Source organism: Carcharhinus amblyrhynchos, chromosome 6 (genome assembly GCF_965287045.1).
Source record: "Carcharhinus amblyrhynchos chromosome 6, sCarAmb.v2.hapA, whole genome shotgun sequence".
Taxonomy (NCBI): Eukaryota; Metazoa; Chordata; class Chondrichthyes; order Carcharhiniformes; family Carcharhinidae; genus Carcharhinus; species Carcharhinus amblyrhynchos.
In genome coordinates, this window is record NC_137329.1 from 14,209,468 (window position 1) to 14,233,626 (window position 24,159).

General features: G+C 40.3%; 1 protein-coding gene across 1 annotated transcript; it reads left to right on the forward strand.

Annotated features, from left to right (window-relative positions):
• The first annotated feature begins 788 nt into the window (after positions 1–788).
• e2f8 (E2F transcription factor 8) lies at positions 789–23,842 on the forward strand. Its single transcript, XM_080191542.1, has 13 exons — positions 789–890; positions 2,759–3,040; positions 3,215–3,371; positions 4,632–4,940; positions 7,397–7,558; positions 11,785–11,922; positions 12,051–12,263; positions 13,548–13,632; positions 14,868–15,429; positions 16,886–17,176; positions 17,349–17,484; positions 18,254–18,660; positions 22,700–23,842. Exons 1-13 carry the CDS (start codon positions 789–791, stop codon positions 22,895–22,897), a joined length of 3,042 nt encoding a protein of 1,013 aa, XP_080047668.1. The 3' UTR covers positions 22,898–23,842.
• Positions 23,843–24,159: the final 317 nt, after the last annotated feature.

The window sequence follows — 24,159 nt, forward strand, 5'->3', positions numbered from 1 at the left end:
ATCTTCAGATTAGATGGATTGACCATGATAAATTGCCTGTTAGGTCCCAAGATGTGCAGTTTAGGGGGATTGGCCATGCTAAATTGCTCCTTAGTATCCCAAGATATAGATTAAATGGATTAGCCAAGGGAAATGTGTGGGGTCATGGAGTGAAGGGGAGGGATACTCTGTCAGAGAGTCAGTGCCGACTCGGTCCGAATGGTCTCTTGTGCACTTTAAGGATTCTACGATTATCATCATCATCATTGGATTTCTTTATTTGTGAGCATGCTGTGCGCAGCTACTCATCAAAAGTACTTAATTGCCTTTAAAGCCCAAAGTCATTAAAGGTGCTTTTTGAATGCCAGACTTTCTTTCCTTTTAGCCCTTCCTTTTCAGTAGGCACCGTTGATTATCTGAGGATCCGCAAAACACGGCTTCTGTTGGAATTTTACTGTGGGACAGGGCTAGGTGTCTACTTTTAACTAAAATGGTGGTTAAGTCCCTGTTGACATGAATCTGAACCACATGTAGCCATCTAGCCAATTGAGCAGACCAGCTCTCTTTTAGTTAACCATATGTTTCCTAAGTTAATTATATCGCTTCTAATATTTACCTGTAGCTTACTTTTAAAGGGTTGTATTTCTTTCCTTTGCCTCCCTATTAAGCAAATGGAACCATTGTCATTCTTTAGTGAAAGTATGTAATTTAAATCCTATTTAAAATATGGTCAGGCGGTTGGATTCAAATATTTCAACACTGAAAAAAAATCAAACTATAATTTGTTTTCAGATATTTGGTCAAACAAGATGACGAGTATTTGTTTAAAACTGCAAAATCTAAGTGAAAGCTTGAATGCTGCTGACAGAAATGGGAAACCTGAAGATGACGTCACCGAAAGCAACCAAAGGGTGAGTTGCTTGCTTTTACTATCAACTTGTCCCATCCTCCTTTGCTGAGTAATAATATGCTGAGATATTTGGTCTTATGCACATTTCTTAGATTCAAACTCCTATTAACATAAAAGCAGGAGTAGGGCATTTGGCCCTTCAAGCCTGCTCCACCATTCATTTCAACCATAACTGAGTGTCAAATTCAATATCCTGATCCCCCCTCCCTGCCCCATATCCTTTGATGCCTTTGCCCTTACAGCTATATTTAATTTCTCCTTGAAATTCCACACATTCACCACCCTCTTGTGAAGAAATTTCTCCTCATCTCAGTTCTATCTTCAAACTATGATCCCTAATTCTGTGCTCCCTACCATTGGAAACATTCTTTCTGAATCTATCCTGGCTAACCCAGTTAGAATTTTATAAGTTTCTATGAGATCCCCTTTCACTCTTCTAAACTCCAGTGGATATAATCCTAACCAACTAGTTTATCTTCATGTGACAGACATGCCATCCCAGGAACCAGCTTGGGAAACCTTCGCTGTACTCCCTCTATAGCAAGGATATCCTTCCTCAAATAAGACTGCATGCTGTACTCCAAGTGTGTCCTCATCAATGCCCTATACAATTGCAGCAAAGCATCCCTATCCCTATACTCAAATCCTCTCACTATGAAGAGAACAAAGCATTTGCCTTCTTTACTACCTGCTGAGCGTGCATGCTTACTTCCAGCGACTGGTGCACGAAGACCCCAAGGTCTCACTAGGTATTCACATCTGTCAATTTACACCCATTCAAGTAATAACCTATCTTCCTATTATTGCTACCGAAGTGGATAACCTCACATTTATCCACATTATGTTGCATCTGCCATGCATAGACCCTTACATTCAGCCTCTCCAAATCATGTGGAAGCATCTCTGCGTCCTCCTCACAGCTCACCCTCCCACCCAACTTTGTATCACTTGCAAATTTGGAGATAATACATTCAGTTCCCTCATCCAAATCATTAATAGTTGGGGTCCTAGCACAGATCCCTGTAGAACCCCATTAGTCACTGACTGCCAATCAGAAAAAGACCCATTTATGCCAACTTTGCTTCCTATCTGCTAACCAACTTTCTATGCACCTTGACATTACCTGCAGTCCTATGTGGTTTAATTTTACATAGTAGGCTGTCATGTGAGACCTTGTCGAAAGCCTTCTGAAAGTCTAGATAAACCTCATCTGCTGGTTCTCCTCCATTAACTCTACTAGTTACACTGTGAAATGCAAATGCTGATGATTTCCTGGAATAGGAGTTGCTATAACCAAAAACGAAACTGAAGTGCGATGTTAGTTCTTCTCTTATGCTTGGTTCAGTGTGCCATGTCACTTTGGAAGCAGTACCTCTTGACCACTTCAACATATTCCAAAGGTGACTTCAGCCAGATGATATTCATCCCCATCCAGTATGGACTGAATATGTAAATCTGGATGAGAGCATCAGAATTGAGTTGCAATCTATGTACAATCTTGAGTTGCAATCTTATGGTGGTCACTGAATCGATTTTTGCGTTGTACTATATGTAATGTAGCTTAGGAGGACCATATTCAGCCAGCTCTTTGACAAAGCCATACAATTAATACCATTTCTCTGCTCTGGGTTGGCTGTTCAGCACAGGACAAGTTTAAAATGGGGACTTTTAATATCTGAATAATGTATGGGTAAATATGCTGCATGTTTGAATGGGGTGTAAATATCTCTACTTTTTAAAAAATAGATATGGTTCGTTAAGTGATTGGAAAAATCTTGTTACAACATAACAGATTAACATGTCTTGTCCAAATGAAGAAAATGATGTGTGGCCCCATAACATTTGGGATTTTGTGTTTTTTCAAAACAGGAAAATATATTTTTAGAACCACATAAAAAGGCTACAAAAACCCCATTGAAGCAACAATCTTCTACCTCACATTCAGTATTGGGGGCAATTAGAACAGATTTGGGAACCATGACCACACCAACAAAGCTTCAGGAATCCCCTGTTGGAGAGCCATGGACGCCTACCGCTAATTTGAAAATGTTGATCAGTGCTGCCAGTCCAGAGATCAGGAGCAGGGAAAAGAAGAAACAAGAGTCGCTTGTGGATGATGACCACGCTTCAGAGATAAATGAGAATTTACAGGTACAGTCACTATCCAAATGCATTATTTTGATATCCCCATAAGCACGATTCTGTGTTGTGTTTGGTTATAGAGAATAAGTTAGGTTTGGAGAACAATGCACAATAAAAATATAAATGCTATCCTAACCTTCTGTATTGACAAAATGATATGAAGTGTCTGTGATTGAATTTCAGGATCAGTTATCTGGGGAAGAATTTGAGAAATTTCATCCAAGTCGCAAAGAAAAGAGTCTGGGTTTGTTGTGCTATCGATTCCTGGCACGGTATCCTGACTATCCCAACCCTGCAGTGAACAATGACATATGCTTGGATGAAGTGGCAGCAGAACTGAGTGAGTTAGTGCATGTATTCTGCATTTAGTAGATGCGCAATCCGTGGACGAAGGACTTAATGTTAAGGGAAGTCTGAAAAGTTGCTGCATTTAGTTATGATTTAACCTCCAATGTAAAATATTTTTCTTTTGAAGTATCAACAATAGTTGTTAACTGCAACAGAAGATTAAGTTGTGCCAGTTGACAAGGATGTAATTTGTGAATGGTCTGGTGGAACATTTGGGCCTGGCTCTAACATTTTATTTTACTTCAAGATGTTAAGGCTTTTGCACTTGGAGTGATACGTGTCGCTCAATTCAAGTGGGACTTTCGCTATTCTTATATCAGATTATTCCATGCAAACTTCCCGGCATTCCCAAAACATTGAGGCAATTAGACAACATAATCAAGAAACCCACACACCCTAGACATACTCTCTTCCGCTTTCTTCTGTCAGTTTCAACCATTTAATTCCAGCCCTTCTCCATTCTTAAAGTATTCTATTCCATAAGCAGTAACCAATTTAAACACAAGATACCACCAGCCGACTCAAGACAGCTTCTTCCCTACTGCCATCAGACTTGATTGGACATACCTTGCATTAAGTTGATTTTTCTCTATACCCTAGCTATGACAGTAACACTTCATTCTGCACCTTTTCCTTTCCTTCTCTATGTATAGTATGCAAGAAACAATATTTTTCACTGTATACTAATACATATGACAATAATAAATCAAATCTAGTTACTATGTTAATTGATCTGAGACACGATATGGTGATGTACCTACAACTTTTTCTAGCATGTGCATTATTGCCTTATTTAAAAATAATTTGAACACAGCTGCAGAAGTGTAGGTGGACTCAATTTTTCTTTCTGCAGCAGAAAGCAGACTGACTAATAAACAATTAGAATTTCCATTTTTCCATCTGAGTGCTGACTGATGCACTTATTGCAATTGGACAATAACATGATTAGGCTCAAATTAATGGTCAGCCTTCACTATTTAGATTTTCACATCAAAAGTGCCATGTGGACGATTTAGCAGAGGATTGCTGAGAACATTGGACTGGGCATAAGATCACTTGCCATATGTTAGGAGAGTAAATTGAGGTGCAAAAGGGAAAATTGGGTTAAATTCTGAGTATTATCATGAAACTTGATGTTATATTTTTATACTAAGTATATAAAGAAGGGCATGTAGCAAGATCAAAGCATGAATCTCCTGCCAGAAATATTATACTTGATTACTTAATAAAACTGTACTTCCTCCTTCAATAGATGTTGAACGTAGACGCATCTACGATATTGTGAATGTATTAGAAAGCTTGCATATGGTGAGTCGGCTTGCTAAGAATCGGTACAGATGGCATGGCCGCCACAATCTTTCTCACACACTGGGAACGTTGAAGAATGTTGGTGATGATCAAAAATATGCAGAGCAGATGTTGCACATCAAAAAGAAAGGGTTTGAATTGCAAGAAAACTGTATAAAAGAGCCACTACGAGAGCAAAATTCAGGCAACAACAGTGAGGCGAAACCTAAAGAAATGTATTTTGTGGAACTTCCTGGAATGGAATTTCGAGCAGGTATACAAGCATTAAGGTTTGATGTAGTTACACCAACTAATGTAACTGAGATGCTATCTGGAATTTCGTAGCATTCTATATTTTGGGCATTTCTTTGTAAACGTTTGTGAGTTTTTTTTCTTTTTCTGGTGGTAATTTCCTATTCCGTGCAGCGCAGATTTAAAATCAGACATGAGAAAGGATTATTCAATCCACCAAACATGTATTTTCCCTTGGCTTCAACTAAGACAGATTATTGTTAATTCTCTTGTACTTCTGATTCTATACATTTTGCCACAAAAGTTGACTACATAAATATTTGGCTACTCAAAATTTGTTTCAACCATTTAATTCTACCCCTTCTTCATTCTTAAAGTATTCTATTCCGTAAGCAGTAATCAATTAATACACAAGACACCATAAACAACAAGCAATTTCACCAGCATTGAAGGATCAATGTTGGACATTGCTCTTCACACGATGTGATACAAAAAGAATTTCATCACATCGGAACAAGCAGATAGGGTCTTAGTTAAAGTCTTCATGAAATGATGACATTGCTAGTGGTGCAGAAATCCTTAAATACTACAATGAAGTACTGGCCTATATTTTGAATTCCACTCTCAAAGTGCAACATAAACCTACAACCTTTTGACTCAAAGGTGAGGATGCTACTACTAAGCCAAGCTTGTAAATAAAATACTGGGAGCTATTTGCCTTGCTTACCAACCAATTTGCCCATTTGCTTACCAACCAATTTGAGGCACGATAGCACACTGGTTATCTCTGCTGCTTCACAGCTCCAGGGACCTGGGTTCGATTCCTGGCTTGGGTCACTATCTGTGTGGAGTTTGCACATTCTCCTCATGTCTGCATGGGTTTCCTCTGGGTGCTCCGGTTTCCTCCACATAGTACTAAGATGTGTGGGTTAGGTTGATTGGCCTTAGTGTCCTGGGATGTGTAGGTCAGAGGGATTAGTGGGTAAATGTGTAGGGATATGGGGATAAGGCCTGGGTGGGATTGTGGTTGGTGCAAACTCGATGGGCCGAAGGGCCTGTTTCTGCACTGTAGGGTTCTACGATTCTATGATATTTCTGGTTGAACTGAAGAATATGTTGTTGCTGTTGCTGTGCACTGTAAAAGATGCAATGTTAGAATTCTTTTGAAACCATTTGCTACAGGATGATATTTGCAACAACCTTCAGCCAGGAGTGCCAAGTGGATGATCCATCTCGGCTTCCTCCAGAGGTCCCTGGCATCATAGATGCCAGTCTTCAGTCAATTTGTTTCACTCCACATGCTATCAGTTGGAGACACTGGATTCTGAAAAGGCTGTGGGCTCTAGCAATATTCCAGCAACAGTGTTGAGGACTTGTGCTCCAGAACTTGCCACATCCCCTAGCTGTTCCAGTACAGTTAAGGCACTGGCACCTACTCAGGAATGTGGAAAATTGCCTAAGTACTGCTCTCAAAAGGCCAACCAATTACTGCCCCATCAGTCTACTCTCGATCAAAATCCTGTGATTCCTTCCCCACCAGCACTGTGTGTGTATCAACACCAGAGGGACAATAGTGGTCAAAGAACTCAGCTCACCACCACCTTATTGAGGGCAATTAGGGATGGACAATAAATACTGATCTGGCCTGCAACTTCCATGAATTAATGGAATTCATGGAAATCTTGATTACAAACTGGTTTATGTGACTTAGCTAACAGTATTTCATATGAAGAATATAGCAACAATAATAGTATTTTTTACCCTAATTGGTTTTGATATGACGTGGAGACGCTGGCGTTGGACTAAGGTGTGCACAGTAAGAAGGTTCACAACACCAGGTTAAAGTCCAACAAGTTTGTTTGGAAGCACGAGCTTTCGGCGCGCTGCTCCTTCATCAGGTGAGTGGACTACAAGTATTGTCTATTCCATCTGATGAAGGAGAGCGCTTCAAAAGCTCGTGATTTCAAATAAACCTGTTGGACTTTAACCTGGTGTTGTGAGATTTCTTACAGTTTTCATATGGTAAATTATAAGATATTGTTTCCATTGGCAGAGGGGTCAGTAAATAGAGAACATCAATTCAATTAATTTGAGATAATCAGAGGGGCAGTCAGACTTTTTTTTAAAATGCAGCGAGTTACGGTAGTTAGAATGCACTGCCTTAAAGATGCAGTAGTAACTTTCAAAAAGGAATTGAATATATACTTTAATGGGGAAAAAATAGAGGAGTGGAACTAACTGGATACTCCTTTAACACACATGATGGGCTGAGTGGCCTCCCGTCTGATCTTTTGCTTTAAATTGCAGTGGAAAAGTATAGAAAACTGCAATTAGTGGCCAGAAACTTAACAATTGGTCCCCTTGATTCAGTAATAAAATCCCAAATAAAGATTGTAGAATTTGGGACTAATCATTTATGCAGAGCAATGTCTGGTTAGTTTTTCAAACTACAATTAAAATTGATCTTTCCATCTGCAGCCTCAGTAAATGGACGGAAGGATAAATCCCTGAGAGTAATGAGTCAGAAATTTGTCATGTTGTTCCTGGTATCAAAACCCCGAGTGGTTAGTCTTGATACTGCTGCTAAAATCTTAATTGGTGATGACCAGAAGGTGGACCTGGATCACAGCAAGTTTAAGAGTAAGTGAATTACTTTATAATGGCAACAAAAGTATGACTTGATAACCTTATTTATGTGCAGATATAGATTTCTCTTTTTCGTTGTATAGACTGGCAATTGATATACTTTAAACTGCAGTTCTTCAATCTGCCATTAGGGGGCCAATAATAGTGGGTTTTTAAGTAATTTTCTCTGATTCAATTCACTTCCAATTTCAGACCTTTTAATTTGGAAGGGTAAAGAGATGATGTAGTTCTTGTTTTTATGAGGTTCTTCCTCAATCTTTTCTGCAAAGGAATAGCTCAAGGATTGAGAATTGCAGAGGCTAACCTCAAAAGCTGTGGGCAGAATTTAATGCAGGTTCCCTTCAGCACCCTCCCATTTCCACCCCAATGAAGTCTGGGAAATCCCGGGGACAGCTTTCCTATCCCCACGGCTCTATCCCCCTGCGTGTGGGCCATGTGCTTTCTAACATCACTGTGCTCAGTCCAACATTAACCCGTATACATCAACTGTTATGCTACACTTCCCCCAAGTCTTTATCCAACTTTTTAAAAAGTGATTATAGTTTACCTTATATCATACGTTATTATTATTACTTTATGTTGTCATTGCTACGTTATCACCACCCCCCCCATCCCCTTCAAGTCCTTAAATCCAAAGTTTCAGGCAATCTGGAAGCCTTATAGCCTTTCCATATCTCGTTTGCACTACTGTTGAAGGAACGGTAGACCGTCACTGCTGGTTCTTTCTGTAGGTTTGGAGGTTGTTCTGGCGCCTGGGTATATTCCATGATATTGTTTCATTGCACACTGGGGAATGAATGGTATAGGGATGACAGGAGACTCCTTTTTTTCCTGATTGTGTCCCATGCTGTGCCAACCAGGTTGGAGCAAGATGGGTCCTCATCCTTTCGAATGATGGTAATTTCTGTATTGAGGTCTTTAACCCAGACCTTCTCACCTTTCTTTGGGTGTGTTTGGTGTGGTACCTTCAGCAGGAGTTCACACTAGAATCTTCCACACTCTGTGCAATGCAGAGGTCACAATCGTGAATATCATTAAAAGCTTCGGGGGGCAGGGCCTATTCACGACAGATCCTGACAGTTCCGGGCCTGTGTGCATACACCGTGGCCCTGAACTGTCAACCTGCAGTTTGATGGTCAAACCAGGACCCCTGAATTGCTGCCCCTCCCAAAGCCCTCATGAGCATTCCCGGGCCAGCCCCGACCACCCTCCTGCCCCAAACACTGGCCTCCCTCCAGCCCCGATCAATCTCAATTCAAAGTGGCAACGAGACCCTCCCACCTCCACCGACTGCCCCTAAGCACTGTCCCATGCCTGATGGGCAGTGCCAATGTGTCCTCATGAGCATGGGCACTTTGCCCTTAGGCAAAGGGTGCTTATGCCCAGGACACCAACTCCAGACATCTGACCCCTAGGGGGCCCCAATTGCACCCCCACTCCACTCCAGCTAGTTGTCCTGCTAATTCGTCAAAAGTGGGTGCTAATCTGAACCCCACCAGAGTGAAATTGTACTGGTGGGGTAAATGATGTTCCCAGGCCCGATAATCACATTTAAGTAAGATTAAAAATGGATCAAAATGAATTACCTGCTGTTTCTGCTGGTTTCCAGCGTGGCTCCAACTGCGGCGGATATCTGATGCTGGGAGAGCTGTGTGCATCAGGAATGCATGTGCGAATCCGCAAATCGGCCGACACGCAATTCTCCCAGCCCATCGTGCTAAACAATTAGCATGGCGGGATGGGAGAATTGTCCCCTCTATCTAGCTGCCAAAAGAAGGTGGACGCATTAGTAGTTATATTTTGAGGGAAACAACCTTTAAAGATTCCCAGCTGAATTGTGATGCTAAGCTTTTTATCATCATTTGAAGATATTTACTGTTTGCTGAGATACAAACTCACAAATTTAAAATGACCTTCAATATCTCCTCCCTGAAATGCTGATTTCAGGGGTTCTCAAATTGTGAGTTGCACCCCTTCCCCCACCCCTTCCCACTGAGGTTGTAAGATGACATTTTAAGGTCTAATACTGTAATAGTGGCTATGGATATTGGCTTAATGGAACTCTTGGGATCATGCTGGACTTTAAATATTATCATAGGCCCACCCTCCATGCTCTCATGGGGTTAAATCAATTTAAAAGCATTAAAATTATCTCATTGAGACGTATAAGATGATGAATGGGATGGATAGGATAGAGGTGGAGAGACTCTTCCCGCTCAAAAAAGACAGTAGGACTAGGGGGCACAGCCTCAAGATAAAGGGGAGGCGGTTTAGAATGGAGTTGAGGAGGAACTTCTTCACTCAAAGGGTGGTGAATCTGTGGAATTCTCTGCCCGTTGAAGTGGTGGAGGCTGCCTCGCTAAATATTTTTAAGAAGCGGGTTGATGGGTTCTTGATAAGAGAGGGGATTAAGGGTTATGGGGAGAGGGCGGGAAAGTGGAACTGAGCCACAACAGATCAGCCATGATCTTATTGAATGGTGGGGCAGGCTCGAAGGGCTAGATGGCCTACTCCTGCTCCTATTTCTTATGTTCTTATGTTATGTTCTTAAAATGAGGTCACAGTGGGAAAATGTTTGGAAGCATTACCTTATTTGATGTGTCTTTGTGTCAGCAAGTTATTTGACTGGGTGGGAACAACAGAGCAGCCTGATTTGTCACTGATAATCATTTTTTCCTTCTCTTCCCCTCCCTAATCTGGACAAATTGTTGTACTAAACACAAATCAATCATCAAACCTTTGAATGAATAAGGTACTGAGGGTCCAAGTTGAAATAACAAACCATTAAAGAGTGCTGAAGGAAGCATTGCAGCATTTGCCATTTGAAAACTTATTTTTATTTTAACTGCTTTATTGTTTGACATTGGGTTAATTAGATTATTTTGTCTAACTGAAATTAATTGTGGTACCTTAATCACTGTCTTGTCTGATTCACTAACTTGAGTGGACCAGAGACTGAACATGGAATCTTTTGAGTTTGTATTGTTCCTTTAATGTATAAACTCATCACTAAACAGCATGTTAATCTCAATTGTTAGAGTTCATATCCCTGCTGTTATTTTTGTGTTGAATCTTAAAGCCAGAGATAAGTTATGCATAGCCAGGCTGTGTGATTGTTGTATATGGTCGGTAATGCCTTGATGTGAAAGTTCCTGAGTGGGAAGGGGTGAGAAGAGATTAGAGGGTGTAGTTAAGAGAAAAGATGAAATGTGAGTTTTATTTTTAACATTGAGTGTGGATCTTGACTCCTAAGTAAAAACAGTCACCCATCTCAGTCAAAATGTGCTGATGTTATCAACTGCACTGTTATATCAGGCATTGGTTTTTCTTCCATAATTGCTGCTGTTGTCCCATCTTTTTTTTAAATGCATGCTGTTGACCATATTCATTTTCTCCAATGTGCTGCTTCTTTTCTTAGGGTTTTGAATGTATTGATACAACCCAATTTAAGTTTATTTATTAGCATCACAAATGGGCTTACATTGACACTACACTGAAGTTAACTGTGAAAATCCCCTAGTTGCCACACTCCGACGCCTGTTTGAGTACACTGAAGGAGAATTTAGCATGGCCAATGCACCTAACCAGCATGTCTTTCAGACTGTGCAAGGAAACGGGAACACCTGAAGGAAACCCATGTAGACACGGGGTGAAAGTGCAGACTCCACACAGACAGTGACCCAAGACAGGAATCGAACCCGGGTCCCTGGCACTGTGAGGCAGCAGTGCTAATCACTGTGCCACCATGCCACCTCTCACTCCCACCTCTTCCCTAGCTTTATTTGTTTTTGTTCAGTTAAGTTAAGTTATCTTAATTATACTTTTCTAACACGATCGTCTACTGATATTCATCGACAACATTGTGTGTAACTGGAAATAATGGCCAAAACATTACTGGCCTGCCCGCCACGGAAATCAAAGCGGGCGAGGGATGGAGCACAGGGAGATCCGTTGACCTCGGGTGAGATTCTATGGTTTCAGGATGAGCGAGGCCATAAAATCCCATCATTTCTGTCATTTCTCTTCTGAAACACCTACTGAATAGTCTACTTTCATTTGCTAAGTTTCCTGTGTGAATCCAAGTGGTCTTATGATAACTACTTTTTTCCCTTTGTCCTGAGAAGTTGTTTTTAGATTAGAAATCTGAGTTCTCTGGGTAAGGACTATCCTATTGGTAAGATTTTCACTAGATGTGCTAATCTATAACTTTTGTCCTGCAGCTAAAATCAGACGACTTTATGATATTGCTAATGTTCTCACCAGCCTTGAGCTTATAAAAAAAGTCCATGTAACAGAGGTGAGAGGACGGAAACCAGCGTTTAAATGGATAGGACCAGAAGCATTCCCAGACCTAATTGGTACACATCTTTTTCATAGTTATATTTCTCTCATTCTTACAGTTTCATCAATTTGCTCAGAAAATTAGTTTGATTACGCAATTAATAAATTTGAGCTTTAATCATGAATGAAACTGCTGTTGTTGCAGATATAAAACCCATTACACTGACTACCTCAGCTGTACACAGCACTCCGTTATCCAAGGTTTCAAAAGAAACATTTGCCAAGAATCTTTTCCCTGCCTCGAACACTAAGCAAGGCTTCACTCGGCATGCATCTTTGAATTACTTATTGCAAAACATGGAGAATGAACAAAGGAAGATCAGTTCTGCACCGAGTAGCCCAGTTGGCAAAATCTACAGTATGTATTTCAGAAGAACCAATTTATTCAATAATTTAAGAATTTAAGCATAAATTGGATATATATTTTTTAACATATGCCATTAATTTTGAATGTCTCTCTTTTCTAGTCCTACAAAACGTATTCATGCCAAATGAGTTTGATAAATATGAAATTATAACTAGCAACTATTTTGTGAAAAGTTTTGTTGTCAATTTTGATGAATGGTCAGTCAGGTTTTGTTGTTGTAGTTATTTTGCTTTAATGCAAGTAAGTGATCAAAAAAATGGACATGAGATGCTGAATTCCAATTAATTGTACACTTTTGGGTTCACCATTTTTAGCAGTTAGAACCCTACAACTTAGAATAGGAATAAATGGCAAGTTTAGGTCATTACCACTCGACATCTCCATTTTGAAAAACTAGGTGAAACCACACCTGGAGTACTGTACTGTTATCCTCTCCTTACCTCAGGAGGGCTATGCTTGCTTTAGAGGGAGCGCAACAAGGTTCACTAGACTAATGCCTCAAATAATAGGATTATCTTATGAGCAGAGAATGAGTAGACTCAGCCTATATTCCCTGAAATTTAGAACTGTGAAAGGTGATCTCAGGGTAACAAAATTCTTAAGGTGTTTAACAGAGAACCTTTGGCATTCTCTAGCTAGAGCGTTATGGATGCCCAGTCATTGCACATATTCAAATCAGAGATTGATATATTTTTGGGTACTGAGGAATACGGGGATATTGTGGGAAGGTATAACTGAGATAGAAGTTGAGCCATTATCTTATTGAACAGTGCAGCAGGTCTGAATGGACTAATCCTCCCAATTTTCCTTTTCTCATGCGGGAAATGTAACAAGTTGGGGAGGTGTAATTTCTAATAAGCCCACTGGAGAAATAGGGTGCCTGCTTAGCAAAAACTGGTTTGGTTATGTGCTGTTTTGATGTCGTGACCATTCAGCTGAAACAGGGTTAGATTGTGTGAATCATAAGAACATGAAGAACACTAATTGCATGTCATTTCCAAATCCCTGTGGTCAATGTAGTATATCGGGACGACCATTAAACATGGCTGTCGATAGCTACCTGAACATGTTCAGAGGTAACAGACGTAGCCACGAGAACATTTTGTTGGCAGTGAAGAATATTTGGTGATGTCATGTCCCCCTTTACTCCCAAGTCCACTAACAAAGAGTGACCATTTCTTCAAGCGGCTTAGAAAATGCATTTTGTTAAGTATCATGCCAGTGTTATTAAAACATGCAGATTGACAGATTGCTGAACTTTTTTCCATTAAAAAGGTGATTCTTCCAAAGCTGGATTATACCCAAGTAAAATGGACCAGCTTGCTACAATTTGTAAACTTCAATTGGAAGCCCAATCTAAGTAAGTGCCAGAAATTCAACATTTGCACGTCCTTGACTGGAGTCTCAAATGCTACAATATGCAGAGAACTTTATACCAGACACTTAAGTGTCTTTTACTAAGACACTTTTCAAATTTCATTTGAATTGTGCCCATTTTAAAAACAAAACAAGAAATCAAGTCCCCTGTGAATCAATATCACTTAAAACTTTCTAAACTATTTTTCAGTGTAACCTATTTTAACACTTGGAAATGAACATGAACTCAAAGAATAATAAAGCAACATTGTAATAGTCAGTGTATAATTATTAAGGTCTGCATATTGAAGATCCACATATATAATAATCAATATGAACATCTGTGTTTTCAAATTGTTTGGTAAAAATGTAAATATTTTATGTACTAATGTAGGTGTCAACCAAACTCCATATTCCCCAGTGACAGATTATTCTGAAACCCTTCTCCTGCACACAGCAATCAGTTCCCCTTCAATATGCAGTGATCAGCCTCTCCCTAACCCACACACAATCAACCCTCATTCTCCCCTGCACACAATAATCAGCCCTCTCTTCCCCCGAACACAGTGAGCAGTCCCTGCCCTCCCACATTCTGTAGTCAGCTCCCTCTCCTCCCTCTCACATGCTGCAGTCAGTGCCTGTTCCACCACCACCTCCCAGCCCATTTTTGGCTAGTTGCCAACGCCTGCGAAGCAGAGTCCTCAGCTAGGATAAGGAGCTTGTATAATAGGAGCGGTAACATAATAAAGTTTGAAGACAACACCTAACCTTCCTTGTCTCAGTTGTTTCCCCCGTGCAATCAGTTGCCGAGTTACACTTGCATGTCTCTGCCTGCACCAAGTTGCGCACAAACATCCCGGACCGACTCAGCACTCGTTACTAAAAGTTCTCAAGGTCAAGGAAAGCTTTGGGCTTACCAGTGTCTCTCTCACGCTCCCTCTTCCTTCATGCCTGCGCCCCCCCCACCCCCTTTCTGTTTAGCATTAAATATCCAGTGAATCCTGGCCTGTGTCTCCAGAATCTCCTTTCCACAGTCATCATTTTTGCCAGGAGTGGGGTGGGGGGGAGGGAGAGGAGGGTAGTTTGTAACCCCAAACACGTAACTGGGGCAACATATCAATGTTATTGAAGGATGGCCCATTACATGGTACAATATGAAAGGAAATAATATTTTAAATGTACAACAATTTTTTTTAAAACAGTCCTAATTTTAAATTTGTACTTTTTCTTCCCTCTCAGCCTGAATGCCACTGAACTCACAACGTCACCATCAAAACCATGTTCCTCACAAGAAAAATCAAAACCTGATAACCCCCCTGGACTTGTTGAACCAACAACATGTACTGGAGTTAATTCAGCAGTATTCCCTCAGGTTAAACCGACATTTCAGCCTCTCGGGGTGTTCCCTCTGGTGCATGGACAGTATTCTTCTGTTTTACCAGTGATGTTACCTCAAAGCCACTCTACAGGATCTTATACAATTTGTTTCCAACCTTCACAGCCAAGAAACTTAACTGCACACCCCTCTGGCTTTGTGCAGTCCATATCTTCTGCCACAGAAAAACAAATTGCAAGTCCAAATGAATCAAAGTCAAGGAACCACTCCAATAAACGGACTGCTGAAATGTGTTCTGATGGACCAGAATCTGCTACTGACAACCAAAGTAGCAAAGCAGCCAAACGTGATACACTCCCTGACCGATGTCTGAAGCAACCAGCTACACGTGAATTAAATGAAGTTTTACCTTCCAAAGCAGTGAATAAATCTGAGCATCAGCCAAAGGATGTTGATTCATTAAGGGTACAGTAAAATGAAAATACATGACTCAATTTTTCAAAGGGCCCATTTATGGTGATTTTCTTTAAATCATCGCAGAGAGTAATGGCCATCATTTTAACTGATGTCTACTTTTGTTTGTAAATAGAAATTGAGAGTTCCTTTCCCCGACCTCTAAACATGTACTCAGCGTTGTGAGGCCAGCTGGATTCCTGGCATGATCCATAGCTTGTGACAAGTTGCCGAGGTGGCCCTGAGGCATGTAAATTAGCCTCAAGATCTGATCAGTTAGATTCCTGAACATCATTCTGTGTTCTTTCTAAATATGTGCTGCATGAACAATGGTTGAGGATATTGGAGTGCTTGTCCAGAATATCTGGATTATCAAAACAATAGGCTGCCAATGTTAATTGTCAAAGCTTATACGTACAATGTTGACTTGAGCAAGATATGAGCTTCCGTTCATGAGACCTTCCAGAACCAAAATACCGGCATCTCCCAATCTCAATTAGAAAGATTTGACAATTCAGCACTTCCTCTGAAGTGTCACTCTTGATTTTTGTACTCAAAATCCTGGATTGGGACTTGAAGCCACAAGTCTCTGCCTTGGATGAGCAAGTGCTAGCAAATGAATTAGAAAATGGAAAAGACTATGATCTTCTGAACATTAAAGTTCACTGTAAATAATTGTCATTTGCCGTCAAAATTAAAATTAAGTTTGTTAACAATTTGATGGAACATGCAAACCATTTTATATTTCTGAAGCCTAATAGTTTTAAAAGTAATTTGAGTCACATGCTAATCAATTCCATTTTAATAAGTGATAGAAACTAGAAGCAGGAATAGGCCATTCGGCCCTTTGAGCTTGCTCCACCATTCATTTTGATTATGGTTGATCATCAAATTCAATACCCTGATTTTACCCCCCTGCCCACCTTCTGCCCTTATCCCTTTAGCCCCAAGAGCTATGTCTATTTTTTTTCTTGAAGTCAGACAATGTTTTGGCTTCAACTACATTCTGTGGTAGTGAATTCCACACATACACCACCCTCTGGGTGAAGAAATTTCTCCTCACCTCCATTCTAAGAGGTATCCTTCTTATTCTCAAACTATGACCTCTAGTTCTGGACTACCCGCTACCATTGGGAACATTATTTCTGAATCTACCCTGTCTAACCCTGTTAGTTCTTTATAAGTTTCTTCGAGATCCCTTCTCACTCTTCTAAACTCCAATGAATAAAATCCTAATTGACTTAGTCTCTCCCCATATGAGAGATCTAATTTGTAACATTTATTTAAACAAAAATTGAAAATGAATCTTGATGTCAAAATTAAAGCAGTTGTTCTCGTTTGGGTAATCGTTTCCCAAAGGTGCCTGCCTTTTGAACTTGTACACAGTCTTGGATTTATGCTTACTGCTAAATGTAGAACATAAAACAGAGCAAAAATATTAACATGCTCCCTTCATTTCCCCTTGAAGGATCCATTGCCAAATGAAGATGAACTTTTTGAGATTCACCAAGCAAGGCAAAAGGCCCGCAGATGTTTGCTAACTAATCGGCCTTCCCCACGGGCCTTGCATCTCGATCCAGAGTTCCTCAATGCCTCAGAAGACAAGAGTGTCAGCTCTGAAAAACTAGAGCACAGTGTCGAATGTTTTCTTGAAAACGAAGAGAAGTGTGGGATTATTTTGTCAGAAGGAAAAACCACTACAGTGAAAGCTGTTCCAGTGCAAATTGCATTTCCTGCCCATCTTCATTCTGTGTCTGAGGTGAGATCTTGTGAATTGATGGATACTATTAGCAAAATCAGCTCTCAGCCCACAAGCTGAAATTGTTTTTCTGCTGCAGTTATTAATTTTCACTCTGAAATTTTGTTAGTACACAATTTCTATTTTTAAATCCTGATTGTCACTATTTATTTATTTATTTATTCTGCTTCAGACTGTAATGCCGTCTGGATACCTCATCCCATTACCACAGCAGGCATCTTTCAATAGTTCAAGCAATGGATCTCCTGAAATGAAAAATAAATGTGTGTCTTCACCAGAGCACCAGCTTTACCATTCACCTTTATCAGGTTTGTGACTAAACCTTCATGTTCAAGAGATTCAAACTGTGGCATGCTTGTAATAACTTTTATTTGAAGAAGTCAACACTGAATAATGCATTTTATAATTATCAGCACAGTAATTCTGCTGAGCAAACACAACTGTCTTTATAACTGTTAAGACAAACCCATCGAAAAGCACAGGTTGCTATTCTGCTGCAACTTGCTGTTACTTTGTCAGCACACCTGCTGAAGCAGTGTTTTCTTAATGTCAAAATTCAATTAAATCCCCCCCAGTAGAAATTGCAGCCTTTGGGCTCAGTCCAGGGTTCAGCATTTTTATTCCTTCATCTTTCACTTAAACTTTGACGTCAGGATTTTCCTGTCCAATCCATGGTGGAAATCATCACTGGTGGAACAGAGAATTTGAAGGACTAGCCAGAGGTTTTGTTGATTTTGGGGAGGAATTCCTACAACTGAAAAATCCTGCCTTTAAATGTGTGTTTCTCCCCGTGTTGTTGTGGCTATTTTTGATGCCATTTCCAAAGACTCAAATGCATGCACTAGAATTTCCATAGTGAACTAAGCTGTTCAGAAAAGGTGTGATGCCAATAATATTTAATTCTTTTCAGAACAAATTGAACTTTTCGCTGGGGGGGCGGTGGTTTAGATTGTATTGCTAATGGTCATGCTTGTTCAGATTTTATCTGGTTAAAGTCCTATATATATTATATAGTGTTTATTTTACAAAGAAATCTGCTTTGTCAGTGAGTTATTAAAGTGTTCTCTCTCTTTGTAGGTGTTGCACCAATGACTGCTTCAGACTACTCCCCAGCTAATTTCTCTGCCACTCATATAACCCCTCTGAAATTGCCTTATCCAGTGGCTGTTGCTTCTTCTATAGCCTCTCTTCCAGTTGTGAGCCAAGCCAACATATCATCCTTCACTTCTTCGGGTCAACACTTTCCTATTCACAATCCCAGCCCAGGGATTCTGAATTTCACGCTGCAGAATCTTGGTTTGATCAACCCCGGAGTGCACTTTTCAGTGAATCAAGGGTCTACATTGGCAACTGCTTCTCCAGAACAAGCTAGTCCTCTCCCAGGGAACATAAATCTACAACAAGGAAAGATGATCTTTGTTAAGCCTGTGTCTCCTCACCACCAGTTGACTGGACAACCTGTAGCCTTGATTAGTATACAACAGGTGAGCTAAGTCTCAAACATGCTAAACAGCATTCAACAGGTGTTACAGTGGTTAGCACTGCTGTGTTACAGTGGTTAGCACTGCTGTCTCACAGCTCCAGGGACCTGGGTTCAATTCCTAGCTTGGGGTCACCGTGCAGAGTCTGCATGTTCTCTCCGTGTCTGCATGGATTTCCTCCAGGTGCTCCAGTTTCCTCCCACAGTCCAGAGATGTGGAGGTTAGGTGCACTAGCCATGCTAAATTGCTCCTTAGTGTTATGGGATGTCTAGGTTAGAGGGATTAGCAGGATAAATATGTGGGGTTATAGGGATAGGGCCTGGGTAGGATTTTTCGGTGCAGACTTGATGGCCGAAAAGTCTCTTTCTAGGGATTCTATGATTTTAACATGCTCAAATACTTTCCCTTACTTTATTGAACTTCTAAAAGGCAATGCACTATTAGTACTTTATGGGAATCCACAACATGTACAGATAACCAACTGCTACTTAGTTTGATACCTGATCTGTGATGTTATATTCCTCAGATGAGATTGCAGGGAAGATGGTTGTGTATGAGGGGTAAGAGTCTAAGATTTCTACTTTTCAGATCATCTTGCTAGAGAGAGTATGTTTAATGTCAGGTTTTGCTCTACTTCCCAACTGTTGTCCCTTTTTGTATGAGGAACGGTTGAGTACTCTGGGTCATAGAATCATAGAACCCTACAGTGCAGAAAGAGGATCTTTGGCCCATTGAGTCTGCACCGACCACAATCCCACCCAGGCCCTCCCTCCATATCTCTACGTATTTTACCGCTAATCCCTCTAACCCACGCATCTCAGGACACTAAGGGGCAATTTTAGCATGGCCAGTCAACCTAACCCACACATCTTAGTACTGTGGGAGGAAACCGGGGTACCTGGAGGAAAACCACACAGACACGAGGAGAATGTGCATACTCCACATAGAACAGTTACCCTAGCCAGGAATTGAACCCAGATCCCTAGAGCTGTGAAACAGCAGTGCTAACCACTGTGCTACTGTGCCGCGCATACTCATAGGAGTTTAGAAGGATGAGGGGGATCTTATTGAAACTTACAGAATACTGCGAGGCCTGGATATAGTGGATGTGGAGAGGATGTTTCCACTAGTAGGAAAGACTAGAATCAGAGGGCACAACCTCAGGCTAAATGACAAAAGTTGATGAGGAGGAATTTCTTCAGCCAGAGAGTGGTAGTGAATCTGTAGAACTCTTTGCCACAGAAGGCTGTGGAGTCCAGATCATTGAGTGGCTTTAAGACACAGAGACAAATAGGTTGTTGATTAGTAAGAGGATCAGGGGTTATAGGGAAAAGGCAGGAAAATGGGGATGAGAAAAATATCAGCCATGATTGAATGGCAGAGCAGACTCGATGGACCGAGCGGCCTAATTCTGCTCCTATGTCTTATGGTCTTATAGTCTTCCTCATTGAAATTGTTCATCAAGTGTCAGCCATGGCTCACTTGGTAGCACACATGTCTCTGAATCAAAGTGGCCTGGGTTCAAGTCCCATCCGGGGCTTGAATGCAAAAATCAAGGCTGACATTCCAGAGCAGTGTGGAGGAAACATTAGATAAGATGTTGAACCAGAGCCCATCTGCGTGCTCTGCTGGATGTAAAAGATCACATGGCACCATTTCGATGAACAGCAGTGGCATTATCACTGCTGTCCTGGCCAATATTAATCAACATCACAAAAGAACTGATTACCTGGTCATTATCACATTGTTGTTTGTGGGAATTTGCTGAGTGCAAATTAGCTGCTGCATTCCCTACATTACAACAATGATTACACTTCAAAAAGTACTTCAATGGCTATAAAGCGATTTGAGACATCCAGTAGCTGTGAAAAACACAATATAAATGCAATTTTTTTCTTTTCATCTGACTAATGGCTACTTCCCGCCAGCTGCCATAAAACTGTACATCCCGAGTTATCCAGGAAGTCTTATTGCATAGCAATCAGGTCCCACGCCTTTACCTCCTTTTTTTCCATCCGTATACAGAAATGCTGCAAATTACATTCTTTAGCTGAGATCAGCCAACTCCATACAGATCAATAATCCAAATTGTTCTACAATTCAATACCATATTGGAGAGTCATTTGTCTGTTAATTCATCATGAGGGCCAGACAATCAGTTTCCAATTATTATAGATCAATAATGTAAATGCAGTCTAATTTGAATTGTACAGTAGCTTTGAGGCAAACCAGAGAGAGCATCATCCTTTGTATTTAGAGGAAGCAGATGTTTGATTTGCTTGTGATATGAAATATGATGGATACACAGTGACATAGCAATTAGCACTGCTGCCTCACAGCTCAAGGGACCCAGGTTCGATTCTGACCTTGGTGACTGTGTAGAATTTGCACGGTGGGGGGGGGGCTTCACCTGATCGCTGGATTTAACATCAGAAATGCCATTTACACACAGTGCCTGTGAAGTTCCTGTCTAAGTTACAGAAAATTCTTTACCGAGAAAGAATATGGAACTTTCTACTACAAGGGCTAGTTCAGGTGAATAGCATTGTTACCTTTAAGGAGCAGTGAGATTAAAGAAAATATAGAGATTATGTTGAGGTCAGGTAAAGTAGGGTGGGAGGAGGTTTGTGTGGTGCATGAACCTGTTGGATCAAATTATCTGTTCCTGAGCTTTAATTTCTAGGTGCTTGTTAGATCTTGAAGTCGCAATTTTCCTTTTCCATTTATAAAAACTTTACACTGAAATATGTGAACCTCAGCATGCATTATTTGCCAAGTTGAGAAGTACATAAACATCTTGCTCATAAGCTACTACAAATGTTGGTGTGTACATGGGCTCTAGAGATATGCAGATATTTCTTTTAGCTGCTGTACTCAGCACAGTAAACGCAAATCACGTTCTGTAGTAACCCACAGGGAACCAGAACCCTCTTTACCATACAATAACCTTACTGACAGTATGGTGGTTCCCCAACCCCAGTTACCCTGCTAACATCTGAAGCTTACAACACTGAAGATTAACAATGTAACAGTTCAACTCATCCCATCAACTCTGGTCTGGTAGACTAGTGGTGTTTCTATTGCTATAGCAGGAATAGCACAATTTTCACACTTCAACCAAAGCTCATCATTCAAGATGAACAATTAAACAGAATGTGATTTGCGTTAAGCAATAAGAATAGAAAATCTTCAAAATAATAAGTATCTGGAGCAATACAAGATTTTATGTTGCTCCTAATAAAGTACCTTCAATATTTACTCAGTGTCCTTGAAGGGATATCTTTACAACTTGTAGTAGTAAGTGAGGGGCTGTGCACTTTTCTCAATTATATAAAGGGGGTGGCACAGTGGTTAGCACTGCTACCTCACAGCACCAGGACCTGGGTTCAATTCTGGCCTTGGTTCTCTGTCTGTGTGGAGTTTGCACATTCACTCAATGTCTGTGTGGGTTTCCTCCAGCTGCTCCAGTTTCCTCCCACAGTCCAAAGCTGTGCAGGTTACGTGTATTGATCATGTTAAATTGTCCGAGTGTCCCAGCGTGTCTGGGGTTATGGGGTTAGGGCTTGGGTAAAATGCACTGTCCAGAGAGTTGGTGAGGGGACTTTCACCATAACTTCATTGCATTAATGTAAGCCTTACTTGTGACACTAATAAATAAACTTTACTTTGTAGACTCGTTGGGCCGAATGGCTTCCTTCTGCACTGCAGGAGTTCTATGATATGAGATCTGACTGTATGCTAATATATATAAAAGCTTTAGAAATTTCTAATGTATATTGTTAAACACAAGACAATATCTATTTTGTTAAAATAAAAAAATGTGGAGCACATAGCACCATTTGAAGAATTAATAGCTGTAAGAGTAGCTAACACACTTTCTTTTTATACATGTTGGCCGAACATGAAGTGATGGAACTCTCACTGTACTATCAAACAAGTTGCAATGGGGGACAGTTTTAGCGACAGTGGTAAAGCACATCTCTCAACAAGTCAAAGTGTAATTGCTTTTAAATAATTACTGATGATCTCTTACATATTACAGCGAACTGTGCCAGCTACACCCGAGGGTGCTCAGTCGATCAACAGGGAGAGTTTTTTCCGTACTCCAGGAGGTCCAACAGCAGCTTCCATGCTGTCAGCGGTAACTGCTGTTGTTACCAACAGCAGCAACAAAAGCCCTTCAGGAAATGTGCACCTTTCGCAGCGAAAGCTTGAGGTCAGCACTGATGATTTTCAATGACTTTGGAACAGGTGGCAAATCCAAAGTGGTCTGTAAGGTTTTTAATGTATTGCTAGGTGATGAACAATCTCGGGGTACATTGTAAATATGTAACGCATAATTTGCGTTTTAATTCTATGATTTTTTTTAAATGTTATCTGGCAGCGCATATTGCTCTAAGGGATTCTTTTGAAGAGAAGTTTACATTGTACCAATGTGACTGTTAACGTAGCCATAATTAACCAAACTGTGACCTTCTGCCTAAGCAGAATTTAAAATGACAAACTACGAGGAATATTTACTTTGCACATTACATAGATGAAACAGTAGGATGAATACCATCTTACCTGGAGTTTACCGTTGTACGTATATGAATGGTGCAACCAGTGTACACATTAGCTGCAAGCTAACATTGGATGATGTTCACTGGGGAACGATATCCTTAGCACTGTGCATACATTCTATAAAGCTACCCTTTCTCTACTTGAGAACAATATCACATTAAGTGGCCATTGTTACTGAACAAAATTGGTCAATACAAAATTAAGACATCACGCAACATCTGATATTGCAGCTGAAGAAGAAAAATCACGAACATTGTATGTTTGTATTTGAGAATGTGCATAGTACCAGAATAATCCATTGGGAAAATACACAGAAGTACTGTAGCTTGTACATATTGTGCTGTATTTATATATTACATTAAAGCATTAACTTTGAAAGGAATTACATTTCAAATTGATATCCTTATCCAATTTTTGATGTCACCATCTCTCTTAAAACCAATCTGAACAGGTACTGTAAACTAGATAGTCATAGGTTTCTCATGATCTCTGGGCTGTATTAGCAATTAAATCTTAAAACATGGAAATCCAAGTAGATAGCAAGTGATCTTTGTGTTAGTCCAATCAAGTTTCTGTCTAACAATTTGAATTTATTTATATTGTCATGAGGCTCTGTACTGTGACTGGAATAAATTTGTACAGTTTAATTTCTATATACTGAAGTGTTTCTGATCAGTTGACTGATTTTTACGGTTGAAAGGATGGAGTGTGTATGAGTTGTATCTTTTTCCCAGCAATTCGCTGTAGCAAATAGTTGACCCTCTGCTTATTTTCCTAGAAAGTAGTGCGCTCACTGCAGTCCACTGTTACCCTGTGGTAAACTGAATCTCAACACATGACCAGTGCATTATACGACTACATTTAATGGATTTAAAATAACCAATTACTCAAATAGCTAAACTTCACAGCTTTGGCTTATTTATCTCATATTTGCCAAGA

Coding starts and splice junctions, on each gene's coding strand:
- e2f8 (XM_080191542.1), top strand. CDS start 789: ATGACGAGTATTTGTTTAAAACTGCAAAATCTAAGTGAAAGCTTGAAT. Junction 3,372..4,631: donor TGAAGTGGCAGCAGAACTGA/GTGAGTTAGTGC, acceptor CTCCTTCAATAG/ATGTTGAACGTAGACGCATC. Junction 17,177..17,348: donor ATCTTCATTCTGTGTCTGAG/GTGAGATCTTGT, acceptor ATTCTGCTTCAG/ACTGTAATGCCGTCTGGATA.